This window comes from Chamaea fasciata, unplaced genomic scaffold (assembly GCF_029207755.1).
Source record: "Chamaea fasciata isolate MVZ Bird 193981 ecotype frontalis unplaced genomic scaffold, bChaFas1.0.hap1 SCAF_5, whole genome shotgun sequence".
NCBI lineage: Eukaryota > Metazoa > Chordata > Aves > Passeriformes > Sylviidae > Chamaea > Chamaea fasciata.
Genome location: NW_027094090.1, coordinates 418480 through 434216, shown reverse-complemented (window position 1 = coordinate 434216; position 15737 = coordinate 418480). Strand labels below are relative to the sequence as shown.

General features: G+C 63.6%; 1 protein-coding gene across 2 annotated transcripts in view; it reads left to right on the top strand.

The window, feature by feature from the left end:
* Positions 1–15737, top strand: part of SND1 (staphylococcal nuclease and tudor domain containing 1) — an 82318-nt gene that overhangs the window by 37589 nt on the left and 28992 nt on the right. For both annotated transcript variants that reach the window (XM_066182576.1, XM_066182577.1), the window contains 2 exons: positions 4659–4748; positions 12156–12256. In XM_066182576.1, the coding sequence (XP_066038673.1) occupies positions 4659–4748; positions 12156–12256 (191 nt within the window). The remainder of the gene's footprint in view (positions 1–4658; positions 4749–12155; positions 12257–15737) is intronic.

The window sequence follows — 15737 nt, the reverse complement described above, 5'->3', positions numbered from 1 at the left end:
CCGCTGATGAGCCATCGCCCCTTCCCTGCTCCAGCTTCCCGAGATTCCCAGGAGCCTCTCCTTCTCCCACAGCGGGAATAGAGCAGGTTCCTCCCACCCTGGGATCCCTCGGGGGCTGCGGAGCGCCTGGGGAGCCCTGGAATGCGGAGCTGGATTTGCCATCCCAAGTCTCGGAGCGTTTCCAGCCGCTCCAGCTGTGCCTGTATCCGTCGTCACCCCCAGTGCCCTTGGGAAGGGGCCAGGCTGGGAGTGGGACCCCCGGCAGCCGGGAATGCGACACTCCACGTCCAATCCCCCCGGAATCCTGGCAGCAGGTCCAGGGCTGCTGCTTCCCTGGAAATAGGCCTTAATTAGTTCCCGCCCGGCGTAACGCTGTTAATTGGACAGGAGAGGCGGAATCCTGTCCCCCCCGTCGGTGTTCCGGGAATTCAGGGGTCTCTCATCCCCCTCTGGAGCTCCTCCATCCCTCACTGGGACCAAAAAGTCGCTTTCTTGCCCGGCTTCCCCAGCCTGGGATGAAGCCAAGCGTTCCCATCCCGTTTGGGATTGGGATCTGGGTGTTCCGGGAGGGAAGGAGCAGGTCCCTCCCTCCTCCAGCTGCTCCCTGAAGATGCAGTTCCGACTAATGGAGCGACGTCCTCGCTGCTCACCTTTAATTAAGTGAGCCTCAGATCCCTGGGCTTAATTAACTTCTCAGTGGCTGATGACTCTCTCCAGCAGCCGAGGAGAGCCGGGGACTGGCATTTCATGGAATCGTGGGGATCCCAGAGCGGATTGGGATGAGTTGGGTTGGGTTGGAAGGGACCTTCAAGCCCATCCAGTCCCACCATGGGCAGGGACACTTCCACTATCCCAGGCTGCTCCAAGCCCTGTCCAGCCTGGATTTGAACATTCCAGGGATGGGGCCAGCCACGACTTCCAAGGTGATTCCTTGCTGGGATCCAACTCCTGCCTTGGGAAACGAGTTAAACCCAACAAAATCCTCCTCCATGTCGGGAGCTGCCGGAGTTTGCCGGCCGTGAAACTCCGTTAACTTCCCGCCGTTCCATTGATTTTTTCCTGTTTATTTGCAAAACCTCCGCGGAGCATCCGAGGGCTTGAACGGCTTCCCAGAGCCGTCAGCTGCCGCTCTCCCCGCGCCGGGGGTGTCGCTTGTGTGGGACAACACGGCGGGATTTAATGGGGGCTGACATCAAACGGTCGACGCGGTTTGGGCTGGGCACTTAAACGTTCCCATTCTCCGGCTCCTGGCACCGCCAGGCCGTGTGTGCGCGCGTGTGTGTGTGTGGAGAATTCCCAAAGGGAATTGGCATTTTGCAGCAGCAGCAGCAGCAGCAGGATGTGAGGGCTCGGTCAGTGCCAGCACATCCGGGGCTGGAATGATGCAGCCGGGGGGCTGTGCTGGTGACCCCCTTCTTGGAGTGACCCCTTCTGGGGGTGACTCCTTTTGGGGGTCACTCTTTTTTAGGGTCACTCCTTCCTGGGGTCACTCCTTTTTAGGGTCACTCCTTTTCGGGTTGACCCCTTCGTGGAGTGACTCCTTTTTGGGGTGACTCCTTTTGGGCGTGACTCTTTTAGGGTCACTCCTTTTTGGGGTCACTCCTTTTCAGGGTGACCCCTTTTTAGGGTGACTCCTTTTCGGGTTGACCTCTTCTTGGGGTGACTCTTTTTTGGGGTGGGCCCTTCTTGGGGTGACTCCTTTTTGGGGTGACTCTTTTTGGGGATGACCCTATTTTGGGGTGGTCCCACACGGCTGCAGAGCTGTGAGCTGCTCTGGTGGAGCTTTGGGGAGGGCTCAGATCTCGCCTCGGTGGCACACCCGGGACCGGCAGGGTGGCTCCGCGGATCGCGGTATGGCACAGGAGTGGCACTGGTGCTGGGGGGCCTGTGCTGGTTGTGCCTTTTCGGGATGGTTCCTTTTCTGGGATGGTCCCTTTTTGGGATGATCCCTTTTTGGGGTGGTCCCTTTTTCGGATAGTCTCTTTTTGGGATGGTTCCATTTTCGAGGTGGTGCCTTTTTGGGGTGCTGCCTCTTTGGGATGGTCCCTTTTCGGGGTGGTCCTTTTTTGGGGTGGTGCCTTTTTGGACTGGTTCCTTTTCAGGGTGGTGCCTTTTCGAGGCAGTCCCTTTTTGGGGTGGTCCCTTTTTGGGATAGTCTCTTTTTGGGATGGTTCCATTTTTGGGGTGGTCCCTTTCTGGGATGGTGCCTTTTCGGGTTGGTCCCTTTTTGGGGTGGTCCTTTTTTGGGTTGGTCCCTTTTTGGGGTGGTCCTTTTTTTGGGTGATCTCTTTTTGGGGTGGTCCCTTTTTGGGGCAGTGCCTTTTCGGGGTGGTCCCAGTGGCTGCAGGACCCGCTGGAGCTTTGGGGAGGAGCCAGGTCCGGCCTCCAGGGCTCCTTTAGGAATTCTCTGCCGGCCCCCGAGCCCCCGGCAGTGCCGGGAGGTGCCGGGGCCACCCAGGGCTTTGCCGTCCCGCTCCGCGCTCCGGCGGGAGGGGATTAGGGATTTAACAGCCTGTGCCAGACAGACACTTAACTAAGCCATAAATTTGGAGTTCGTTAGTGAGGATTAATTAGTGTTTGCGCAGGGCTTTGCCGCGCCGGGGCCGCGCTCGGTGCCGGAGCTCCGCCGTGACCTTGGCGAGGGCGGGAGCGTCTCGGGGCCCGGATCGCTCAGATCCCACTGATGGAAGGATCCGGGAACCACCCCGAGGATTGGGGAATGCTCCAGGGGCAGAGGGAGAGGCCGGTGGGGCCATGGTTGCTCCTCCGTGCTTGTTCCAAGCTCCCACAGCTCCAGGGCTTGGATCTGCTTTGGGATCTGCTGGGGGGGCTGGAGGTACCGAAGCAGGGGCTGAGCCCACCCTGTGGCTCCCCCGGGGTGAATCCTCCCTCTCCGCTTGGTGACTTTCCCGTGGAGCAGTGCTGGCAGTTCCGTGGCACTGGGGAGTGAGGAATTCATCACACCAATGTCCCAGCTTCCCTGGAGTGGGGGCAGCTCCAGGTGTGCTCTGGCCCTGGGGAATGCTGGGGCTCCAAGGGGAGATGTTACAACAGCCCTGCTCAGATCCTGGAGCCACAGGATTTATGGATCCCCTCTCTGGATCCATCCCGTTCCCATCCCCGGCACTGGCTGTGGGTTCCCCGGGATCCCCTCTCTGGATCCATCCCATTCCCATCCCCGGCACTGGCTGCGGGTTCCCGGGATCCCCTCTCTGGATCCATCCCGTTCCCATCCCCGGCACTGGCTGCGGGTTCCCGGGATCCCCTCTCTGGATCCATCCCGTTCCCATCCCCGGCACTGGCTGCGGGTTCCCAGGATCCCCTCTCTGGATCCATCCCATTCCCATCCCCGGCACTGGCTGTGGGTTCCCGGGATCCCCTCTCTGGATCCATCCCGTTCCCATCCCCGGCACTGGCTGTGGGTTCCCGGGATCCCCTCTCTGGATCCATCCCGTTCCCATCCCCGGTGCCAGCAGGGCCGCACGGCGCGGCCGGAGGAGGGCCCGTCTCCGGGGAGCAGCCTGGGCATGAGCAGCGTCAAGGACAGTAAACTCTGCCAAAGCCTCGTGCGTTAGGGAGGAGCCGAGTGCCGCCGCCTGTGTCCGCCCGCTCCCGCTCCCCTCTCACTCCGCTCCTCCATCTCCGGCTGCTTTGGCCTCTTCTCCCTCTTGTCCATGATTTCCTCCCCAGCCCGGGGAGGGCCGAGGGAGCCGTGCCCACGGCGACTGCCCAGGGCCGTCCTCCAGCGGGGCAGGGCTGGGCTGGGCTGGGCTGGTTTGGCTTGGGTTACGTTGGTTTGTGTTGTTGGGTCACTCTGGGTCACGTTGGGTCACGCTGGGCCACTTTGTGTGGGGTCGTGTTGGGTCACATTGGGTCGTGTTGGGTGACATTGGGTGACATTGGGTCACTTTGGGTGACATTGGGTCACGCTGGGTCACTTTGAGTCATGTAAAGTTAGATTGAGTCGTGTTGAGTCACTTTAGGTCACATTGGGTCATGTTGGGTGACATTGGGTGACATTGGGTCACTGGGTGACTTTGAATCATGGTAAATTGAGTTATTTTGGGTCACTTTGGGTCATGTTGAGTCACTTCAGGTCACGTTGGGTCACGTTGGGTGACATTGGGTCACGTTGGGTCACTTTGAGTCATGTTAAGTTAGACTGAGTCGTGTTGGGTCACTTTGGGTCACGTTGAGTCACTTCAGGTCACGTTGGGTCACGTTGGGTGGCACTGGGTGACATTGGGTCACGCTGGGTCACATTGGGTGACCCTGGGTCACTTTGGGTCATGTTGAGTTACACTGGGTTGTGTTGGGTCGTGTTGGGCACTGTCGGTTCGAATCCCGGTTTCCGTTGGGAATCTCCCCATTTTGCGCAGCCTTTGCAGGGATTTGACTCCAGGAGACCCCCTTCGACAGGGGCTGGACACCCCGGGGTGTCACCCTCGCCCCAAATTCCCATTGTCCCATCCCGTTCCCTCCTGGAGCTGCCGCTCAGAGATGCTCGACCCGGCAGCTCCTCCGGAGGGACGTCGGGATTATCCTGGGATCCCCTCGGGGCTCAGGGGAATTGGGACCCTGGGAGAGGGTGGGGGGGCGATGCTGATGCGGGAGAGGAGATTTGGGAACCCCCTGACCTGCGTCCCCTCTCTCGGCAGGACAAGAACAGGAAGCTGAGGCCCCTCTACGACATTCCCTACATGTTCGAGGCCCGGGAATTCCTGCGCAAGAAGCTCATCGGGAAGAAGGTACAGAGGGAGCGGGCGAGGATGGGCTGAGGGGACGAGTGATGGGACAAGGATGAGGATGAGGATGAGGGGATGAGTGATGGGATGAGGATGAGGATGAGGGGATGAGTGGTGGGATGAGGATGAGGATGAGGGGACGAGTGGTGGGATGAGGATGAGGATGAGGGGACGAGTGATGAAATGAGGATGAGGATGAGGATGAGGATGAGGATGAGGGGATGAGTGATGGGACGAGGATGAGGATGAGGGGACGAGTGACGGGACAAGGCTGAGGATGAGGGAATGAAGGACGGGATGAGTCCGATGCCGGTGCCGCCCTGGGGCTCCATACAGACAACACGGAGCCTCTCCATGGGAAATTCCAGGATGCCCCCAAGCCTCGAGGGGTTGCCCTCCCCGTTTCCTGGGAATTCCGCCTCGCTTCTCCCTTTGTTTCCCCGGCATATTTTCCGAGGCTGGTTCGGAGCAATTCCGGGAATGAGGAATGTGTTAACCAGCGGAGCGCACGCTCCGGATGCAATTTTCCAATGCTCATAAAACGGTCGAATAAAATCAATTCCCTTCATGGCGCGGCCGTCGCCGCTCGTCGGGGCTGCGCCGGTGCCTAATTGGATGTTTCCAGCTCGGAGCCTGCCCGGGTATTCCAGAAAAATAGGGAGAGGGGGAAAAGAGCGGCCATTCCCAGCTCCAGGGGCTTGGGATTCACTGGCAGTCACTGGTCTTCCTGGAAGTGTTGCTCTTCCAGCTCATCCCTCTCCAGTGGCGTGGGCAGGAGCCTTGAGGGATGGGATTTGGATCTCCCGGAGCTCTGCTGGAGCTCCTGCTGCCTGTTCCATCCATTCCAACCTCCCCGAGGGATTTCCTGCTCCGGCACCAGCCACAGCTCGTGACTGGAGAGCCGTGCACCCACCCTGGGCTTCATCCCAAAATCCCTTTGCCACATCCCTCCCCATCGCGTCCTGCTGGAACGCTGGGTCAGCCTTGCCATTGCTTCCCCAAAGAATTCCCTCTGGAGAAAGCACCAAGGGGAGATGAGGAAGGAGCGTCCATCTCCTTCAGTTCCACTTGGGAGAGGAGCTGGGATGTGGGAGTCCACCTCTGAATTCCCTGCTCCCCGGGAAGAGATGGAATGCAATGCGTTTTCCCTCTCCCTCCTGAGCAGCGGGAGTTTTCCAGGCTGGGATTTTCACGGCACACGGAGGCTGGATCTGGGGTTTTTGGCTCTCCTGTGCCGCTGTATCCTTCCCAGCCGCTGGAATTTGCCCGGCGGCACGGGATGAACCGGAGCCGGCCCCCGGCTGCCCAGGCCACTATGGATTTGTGGAATAAATCTGTGGAGCGTGTCGGGAAGGGCCGGCTCCTCCGCCCATCGATCGCGCTCCGCCGTGGAGCCGCTCCGGATAATTGCGCCGGGCGCGGGAGATGGATCGTGGCTCTTCCCTAATTAACTCTGGGATTAATCGCTCGGATGGAGGGAGCCGGCAAGGCAGAGCTCCGGGATGAATATTCCGTGTGCATGGAAGTGATGCTGCCCTGTCCTTGCCAGCTGCTCCCGGGGAGAGAAAGGAGGGGCTCGCTGGGGTGTCCCAGGACCCCATCCCTGTGTCCCATCCCTGTGTCCCGTCCTGTCACATCCCCATGTCCCATCCCCATGTCCCATCCCCGTGTCCCATCCCCGTGTCCCATCCCCGTGTCCCATCCCCGTGTCCCATCCCTGTGTCCCATCCCTGTGTCCCATCCCTGTATCCCATCCCCGTGTCCCATCCCTGTGTCCCATCCTGTCCCATCCCTGTGTCCCATCCTGTCCCATCCTGTCCCATCCATCCCTGTGCCCCATCCCCACCCCATCCCTCTCGGGAAGGCTGATCCCAACTGGGAATGCTGCCCATCTCCAGAGCCCTGAGTGTTTTCCCGGTGGTTTTCCAGGGCATCCTCCTGTCTGGTCCCCTCAGAGGCACCTGGATGCTCCCAGGGATGTTCCCAGGGATGCTCCCAGGGATTCTCTTTTTGGCGTTACCAACGGCATCGCTCCCAGTGCCAGCCCTGCTGGGGATCAGACCTGGGATAAAACAGGGATGGGTTTGACCAGGGAGAACCTTCTCCCTGGGAACACCATCCCAGTCCCGGGATGAGAGGGGGAAGGCTTTGGCAGGCAGGAGGATTTCTGGAATGTCGGGCAATTTTTCCTGCGTGCCGCGGCAGCTCGAAAGTGCGGGGAGAGCCCGGCACAGCAGCGCTGCCCGGGGAGGGATTCCGGGAAGATCCCAGGTGCAGCCGGGCTTGGGGACACCGGGGTCTCATCCCTCGGGAAGCCGCGCCGCGCCGGGATCCGGGATGCCGTTCCCGGGAATGTGCCCGGGAATGTGCGGGAGCCGGGGCAGCTTCGCCAGCTCTGGAGCGTCACGGGGACGGCTGCGTCACCCGCCGCTTCCACGTGCGGAAGCGGGCAGGATTTGGCTGCCGGGGAGGATTTGGCCGCTCGGAGCCGAGCCGGGAGAGCTGTTGTGGAGCGCAGCTTTTCCCGGCCGGATTGCGCTCGGAGCCCGCGCGGTGCTGCGGTGGGCTGCCTCCGGCACGGGGGGGGGGCACAGGCGAACGGGACGCTTTCCCGCTGTAACCATCCCCAAATTCCGCCGTCTTTCCTTTCCCTGCATCCAGCGCCCTTCCCCCGGCGCTTCCCAGCCCGGCGCTTCCATGGTTATCCCGCTCCAAGGTCAATCCTGCCCCGGGGGCTCCGCGGCACGGAGGAGGGAGCTCGGATCCTGCTGGATCCGCTGCCGGCCGTGCCGGAGGCGCTGGAGGCTCCCGGGGGCTGCTGTGGAGCATCCTCCTTCCACGTCCCGGCCTTTTCCAGCAGGGAGGATGGGAGGAGGATGGAGAGAGGTGGAGAGGGAAGCGCGGCCGGCTCCTGCTCGCCGTTCCCAGGAAATCCCGGTGCCCGCAGCAGGATGCGCGGTGGGGGGCTGGGATGAGCCGGCCCTGGGGAGGGAAGCCGCTGCTCCAGAGGGAAAACGCGTCCCTGGATCTGCCCGCGGTGCCTCCTGCAGGCCCCCGTCCCACCGGGATCATCCCGCACATTCCTGCTCCCACCTCCAGGCCCCCCGCCGGGTCTCCGGGAACCTTTCCCGGCACGGGAGGGACACGGGGGGCACCCAGCCCCCCCCCCCCCGAGCCCCCCGACAGCCCCTTCCCAGCCCCCCCCGCCCCCCCCCGGCCCTTCCACCCGGCACGAGCTGCCAGGGAAGTAAAAATATTCCCGGGAGCGGGTGACGCCGCCGGGCCGGGAGATCCGCGGGCGGGTGGGGTATTTTTAGCCCGGCAGGTCTGGGCTGCCACCCACCCCCCATCTGTCCCCCCCCGGCCCCCCCCCGTGTCCCCGCGGCCCCTCGGAGCCCCCCGTGGGACGAGGGAATGGCGGCGGCACGGCCCGAGCCCACCCCGCCCTCCCCATCCCAAAGGTGGGGCAGCTCCCGGCGCTTCCCGGGGGGATGAGCCCCCCTCACCCCTCTCCAGGCAGGCCCCGGGGGGGCGTCCCTGCCCCCGCTGTCCCCCCTGGGGTGGGGACACGTCCTGAGGCTGGCGCAGGGGACGTGCCCGGAATGTCCCCTTGTGTCCCCCCAGCCCAGAGTGGGGCTGCAACTGGGACAGGACCGCGGGGGGTGCCCCCAGCCCACCTTGGGACCAGCTGGGGACAGGGTGGCAGGGGCCACGCCCTGGGGACAAGGAGCTGGGGACAACCTCTCCAGGACGCCGACGCTGGGGACAAGGCCAGGGCCCGTGTCGCTGGGACCCCGTGCCGCTCGCGCCGTATCCTGGTGCCCCAGCTCTGTGCTGGTGATCCCGGGGAGCGAGTGCCGGCTCCCGTGGGGTCCCCGTGGGGTCCCCGTGGGTGACATTGGTGGCGGCGGCCGCTCGCAGCCCGTGCGGTGCCGCTGTTCCGGGCTGGATGCGCTCCCGGGAGCGGAGCTGCCGGAGTGATTTAATCTACCCTGACTGCAGCTGACCTTGGAAAGCCGCCCAGGCGCGGCTCCGGCTGCTCCGGGGGGAGCGGGGCCCTGGGGTCCCGGCGGGTCCCTGCACCCCCAGCCCTTCCCAGCCCCTCCGTGGGCACGTCCCCCTCGGAGCCCGGGAATGCTTTGCCTCCTGTCCCCGGAGCTGTGGGGTGCCGGTGACAGTGACAGGGCCACATCTGGTGTCACACGGACCCTGCCCTGCCCCCAGATGATCCCGGGTGTTGTCCCTGCAGCTCCCCCAGGGCCTTTCCCGGCTTTCCGTGTCTGGAGCGTTGCACGGGGTTGGTGTGATCCGAGGGGTTCACGGAACGGTTCCAGCCCTGCCATGGACAGGGACACCTTCCCCTGTCCTGGGTGGCTCCAAGCCCCGTCCAGCCTGGCCGTGAGCACTTCCAGGGATGCAGGGGCGGCCACACCCTGTGGCAGGGCTCCACCCGACCCTGTGCAACCTCATCCCATTGTCGCTGTGCCGCGGATCCGACCTGGCCGGACCCCTGTGCGGGGCCTTCCTGCCCCTGGGCACATCCGGGCCACTGGGATGCGGCGGGACACAACGCGGGGCTTTGCTGCTGAGGGGTGACCCCATCCCATCCCACCCCATCCCATTATCCCACCCCACCCCACCCCATCCCATTATCCCACCCCATCCCATCCCATTATCCCACCCCATCCCATCCCGTTATCCCACCCCATCCCATTATCCCATCCCATCCCATCCTATCCCACCCCACCCCATCCCATTATCCCACCCCACCCCATTATCCCATCCCATCCCATCCCATCCCATCCCATCCCATCCCATCCCATCCCATCCCATCCCATCCCATCCTATCCCACCCCATCCCATCCCATTATCCCATCCCATCCCACCCCATCCCACCCCATCCCATCCCACCCCATCCCATTATCCCATCCCATCCCATCCCACCCCATCCCACCCCATCCCATCCCATTCCACCCCATCCCATTATCCCATCCCATCCCATCCCACCCCATCCCATTATCCCATCCCATCCCATCCCACCCCATCATCCCATCCCATCCCACCCCATCATCCCATCCCATCCCATCCCATCCCATCCCACCCCATCCCATTATCCCATCCCATCCCACCCCATCCCACCCCACCCCATCCCACCCCATCCCATTATCCCATCCCATCCCACCCCATCCCACCCCATCCCATCCCACCCCATCCCATTATCCCATCCCATCCCACCCCATCCCATCCCATCCCATCATCCCATCCCATCCCATCCCATCCCATCCCATCCCATCCCATCCCATCCCATCCCATCCCATCCCATTATCCCACCCCATCCCATCCCATTATCCCACCCCACCCCATCCCATTATGCCACCCCACCCCACCTATCCCAGCCTCTCCTGACTCCTCCCCGGCTCCCTCCCCGAGCTCTGGGATCCCCCGTCCCCCCCGGCCGCTCCGCCGCCGCCGCTCCCCGTTCCCGGTGCCGCGTCCCGAGCCAGGTGTTTCCCACGCCAGCCGCTCCCGAGCCAGACATCTGGAAAGCCCCGGAGCAGCTGAATTCCCAACCTGCCTCTCGGAGTAATCGGCGTCTCTTTTTCCCCTCCAGTGGTTCCGACGGGAGCTTTGCTGCGAGGAATCGCTGTAACCGCTCCCCTTAATTGGCTCTTTCCTGCCGGAGCCCCCTCTCCGCGCGGAAAAGCCGCGGCTCCGGCGCCCTGCCAGACGCTCCGACCTTTTTTGCATTTTGATGTTGCTTTAATGAGCGGTTTTTCGGGATGAGCCGAGGTTTTGGAGGGGTTCGGGGATGCTCCTGCCTCGCCTGTCTGGCTGCCTTTGGCTCAGCACGGCTCCGGCCGTGCGGAACGGGAATGGGAGCGGGAGCAGGAATGGGAGCAGGCCCGGGGAAAGTCCGGAGAGGCCAAGTCCAGCCCTGGGGTGTCCCCCGAGATCCCCACCTCCCCCCGTGTCACCCCGGTGTCACCCCAGTGTCACCCTCTACCCCAGAGCCTCGGGGTGTTCCCGGGTTATCGGGAAAGCATCGAGGCCGGAGCTTCCCTGGGGAAGCAGTGGGGTGGGATTGGGTGGGATTGGCACGGAAATGGCGCCTGTGGGTGTGGGATGTGATGCTGGGAACTGCTGGGGGCTGATCCCTAGAGAAGGGAAGGTTCCAGGGAGACCTTCCAGGGCCACAAGGGGCTCCAGGAGAGCTGCAGAGGGGCTGGGGACAAGGGACAGAGGGACAGGACACAGGGAATGGCTTCCCACTGCCGCAGGGCAGGGCTGCATGGGACATTGGGACATTGGGAATTGCTGCCCGGGCTGGAATTGCCAGAGCAGCTGTGGCTGCCCCTGGATCCCTGGAATGGCCAAGGCCAGGCTGGACACTGGGGCTGGAGCAGCCGGGGACAGTGGGAGGTGTCCCTGCCATGGCAGGGGTGGCCCTGGCGGGGCTCTGGGGTCCCTTCCATCCCAAACCATTCCAGGATTCCCTGGTCCCTCCCTGGACGTCCCAGCTCATCCCAAGCCCTGGTGCCGTGGGAGGTGATGCATCCAGTGGGATCTGCCCCCGAGATGTTCCCAGTCCCTGTCCAGGATCCGGGGTGATGGCAGCGTTGTCCCGATCCCTCCCCGCTGTGTCGGAGCCGTGGGGATACTGTGGGATTCCTGGGATTCTCCCTGCCCTGCCCCAGCCCTTCCCATCCCTTCCAGAGGCGCAGATTCCCGGGGACAGCCCCGTGCCCCTGTCCTGGCGGGAATGTCGTATCCATAAACCGGGATACGCCGGGGCCGCCGCACCTGGGGATCCCCACGGGGCTCTGGGGACGCCTGGCAGTGCCGGGATCCCGACTGGGATCTTGTCCTGCCTGGGAGCTCCGGTGGTGCCGGAACCACTGGGAAACTCCACTGGCTCCGTTCCCTGGACGTGGAGAGCAGAGGGGCTGGAGACTGGGAGTGGGAATGTGGGAATGGGGATGAGGATGGGGATGGGGATGGGAATGGGATGGGGATGAGGACGAGGATGGGATGGGGATGTGGATGAGGATGAGGATGGGGATGTGGATGAGGATGGGATGGGGACGAGGATGGGATGGGGATGAGGATGAGGATGAGAATGGGAATGGGATGGGGATGTGGATGAGGGTGGGATGGAGATGAGGATGTGGATAGGGATGAGGGTAGGGACAGGGGCAGGGATGTGGATGCGGATGAGGATGAAGGTGAGATGGAGGATGGGGATGAGGATGTGGATGGGGGTTGCGATGAGGACAAGGATGAGGATGGGATGAAGATGATGATGATGATGAGGATGGGATGAGGATGATGATGATGGGGATGGGACGAGGATGAGGATGAGGGCCTGGCTGGCTGATCCCGGGGTTTGACTGAGCCGTGTCCCTGTTCCAGGTGAACGTTTCCGTGGATTACATCCGCCCCGCCAGCAGCGCCACCGAGACCGTGCCGGCCTTCTCAGAGCGCACGTGTGCCACCGTCTCCATTGGCGGAATGTGAGTCATCCCAGGGACTGGCCGGAATTCCCGCCCCGCCAGGCCTCTGTGGGGTTGGAGGGTGGCTCACTCCCCTCTTGGCCTGGGATCAGCCCCCGTTCCCGGCACCCCAGCCTTGGGATTCTGTGGGATATGTTGGGATGCCGCTGCCTGTCTTCCCCATGCCTGCCCCCCAAGCTGCATCGGTTTTGGGGGATATCGGGATGAGATTCCCCCCGGAGGGGAGGAGTCATCCCCTCTGTGTATCCCGGGATGTTTGTCCTTCCCGAAGGACCCCTCCCCAGTTTCCCTTCTCCATGAGAAGGTTCGGGAGTGGGAAGTGTTCCAGAGGAGCTTCCCCTCAGCCCGAATTTGTGGCTTTTCCCCCCCGGGGGCACGGGGTGCCGGTGCCCCTGGCACATCCCTGTGGATAGGCCGGGCCTTGGGCACATCCCTGTGGATAGGCCGAGCCTCCGGCTGGCAGCGGCTCCGGGAGCTGCGTAGGGAGGATTTGTCATAGGCCCTTGGTTGCTTTCCCAGTTTTTTTTCCCGGTAGCAGCTATTTTGGAAAGCGCCCAAAGCGCTGCAGCGCTGCCTTTCCCTCGCTGATCCAGGGGCTGCGAGAGCTGCGCTTCCCTGCCTTCCCTTCCTTCCCTGCAAAACCCGGGAGAGCTGCGCTTCCCTGCTCCTCCAGGGCTGGGAGAGCTGCCCCTGCATTCCCGGGATGTTCCGGCAGTGCCCGTGCCATTCCCGGGGCTGCATCCCGGGATGCCGGGGGTGGAACAGAGCAGGGTCTGTGTCCCGAGGCCTTTGCCAGGCTGGGATGGAGCAGGGAATAAAGCCTGGCTTGTCCTCCTGGAGTGTCCGCCCGGCATCTGGGCTGGGCTGAGCCTGCTTGGAATTCTAGGCACGGCAGCGCCGGGGCGGGAGCCAGGGCAGGAGCTGCAGCCCCGATCCCAGCCCCGATCCCAGCCCCGATCCCAGCTCCGATCCCAGCCCCGATCCCAGCCCTGATCCCAGCCCCGATCCCAGCCCCGATCCTAGCTCCGATCCCAGCTCCGATCCCAGCTCCGATCCCAGCTCCGATCCCAGCCCTGATCCCAGCCCCGATCCCAGCCCCGATCCCAGCCCCGATCCCAGCTCCGATCCCAGCTCCGATCCCAGCCCTGATCCCAGCCCTGATCCCAGCCCCGATCCCAGCCCCGATCCTAGCTCCGATCCCAGCCCTGATCCCAGCCCCGATCCTAGCTCCGATCCCAGCCCCGATCCCAGCCCCGATCCCAGCTCCGATCCCAGCCCCGATCCCAGCCCCGATCCCAGCCCCGATCCCAGCCCCGATCCTAGCTCCGATCCCAGCCCCGATCCCAGCTCCGATCCCAGCCCCGATCCCAGCCCCGATCCCAGCCCCGATCCCAGCTCCGATCCCAGCTCCGATCCCAGCTCCGATCCCAGCCCTGATCCCAGCCCTGATCCCAGCCCCGATCCCAGCCCCGATCCTAGCTCCGATCCCAGCCCTGATCCCAGCCCCGATCCTAGCTCCGATCCCAGCCCCGATCCCAGCCCCGATCCCAGCTCCGATCCCAGCCCCGATCCCAGCCCCGATCCCAGCCCCGATCCTAGCTCCGATCCCAGCCCCGATCCCAGCCCCGATCCCAGCTCCGATCCCAGCCCCGATCCCAGCCCCGATCCCAGCTCCGATCCCAGCCCCGATCCCATCCCCGCTCCCAGCTCCGATCCCAGCCCCGATCCCATCCCCGCTCCCAGCTCCGATCCCAGCCCCGATCCCAGCTCCGATCCCAGCCCCGATCCCAGCCCTGATCCCAGCCCCGATCCCAGCCCCGATCCCAGCCCCGATCCCAGCCCCGATCCCAGCCCCGATCCCAGCTCCGATCCCAGCTCCGATCCCAGCTCCGATCCCAGCCCTGATCCCAGCCCTGATCCCAGCCCCGATCCCAGCCCCGATCCCAGCCCCGATCCCAGCCCCGATCCTAGCTCCGATCCCAGCCCCGATCCCATCCCCGCTCCCAGCTCCGATCCCAGCCCCGATCCCAGCTCCGATCCCAGCCCCGATCCCAGCCCTGATCCCAGCCCCGATCCCAGCCCCGATCCCAGCCCCGATCCCAGCCCCGATCCCAGCTCCGATCCCAGCTCCGATCCCAGCCCTGATCCCAGCCCCGATCCCAGCCCCGATCCTAGCTCCGATCCCAGCCCCGATCCCAGCCCCGATCCCAGCCCCGATCCTAGCTCCGATCCCAGCCCCGATCCCAGCTCCGATCCCAGCTCCGATCCCAGCTCTGATCCCAGCCCCGATCCCAGCTCCGATCCCAGCTCCGATCCCAGCTCTGATCCCAGCTCTGATCCCAGCTCCGATCCCAGCCCCGATCCCAGCCCCGATCCCAGCTCCGATCCCAGCCCCGATCCCATCCCCGCTCCCAGCTCCGATCCCAGCCCCGATCCCAGCCCCGATCCCATCCCCCATCCCAGCCCCGATCCCAGCTCCGGGCACTGGGAGCTGGGGGGCCTGGAGCACAAACCCATCTTCTCCTGCTGGATCCCTGCCCTTCTCCCAGCCCCTTTCCCTGCTCGATCCCTGCCTGCATCCCTGTCTATCCCTGCTCGTGTCGCTGCCTGGATCCCGGGATCCCTGCATCCCACTTCCCCCTTCCATCTCCTCCAAGTTTTGGACCTGATCCCTCCCCTAGGAACGCTGGTGCATCCCACAGCATCCCAGAGCATCCCACAGCTCTCCACAGCATCCTGCACCATTCCGTAGCATCCCACAGCATCCTGCATCATCCTCAGAAAAAAAAAAGCTCCTAGAAATCCCAAAGCCCACACTTGAGGAGCGCCCTGTGCTGTAATTCCAGGCGCAATTCCCAGCGGGAGTGGGGGCTCCCTTCCCTGGGGCAGCGGGGCCGGCTGCTGCAGTTTGGGATGGAGTTCGGGGGCTGGGATGGGTTTGGCAGCCCTGATCCCAACCTTGATCCCAATCTCGATCCCGGTCCATGCTGGGCACCAGCTCGGGTGGGATGAAACCCCTCTAAAACTTCCTTTGGGAAAGGAGCTGCGAGATGGACATTTCTGGCTTGAAGTTCCCAAATTGGCCTTTTCCATCCCAAGGAGATTTCTCCCGTCGTATTCCCAGTTTCTAATCTGGGATTAACTGTGGGCTGCTCCTTCCCTCTGGCCCACAGCTCCGGCTCCATTCCAGGGCTTTGTTTGGAGCTGGGAATGGGGAGCCAGGCTGGAGCAGGATGTGGAATCCGTGGACTGGAATTCCTTCTCAGAGCCGTTATCCCTGTCTCCCTCTCCCTTGCCCCGCTTCCCACAGTGCTCCCGGGAATTCTGAACCTTAAAACCCCTGAACCCCAAAAAGACTCTCAGCTCTTCCCGGGATTTCCAGCCTGCGGGGGGAGTGTTTTGGCTCTGGGAAGCAGCCGGATTTCATGGCTGGGAGAGCTGGGAAAACTCCAGAGCGTCCAGGCTCTCCAGTGAGAGGGCA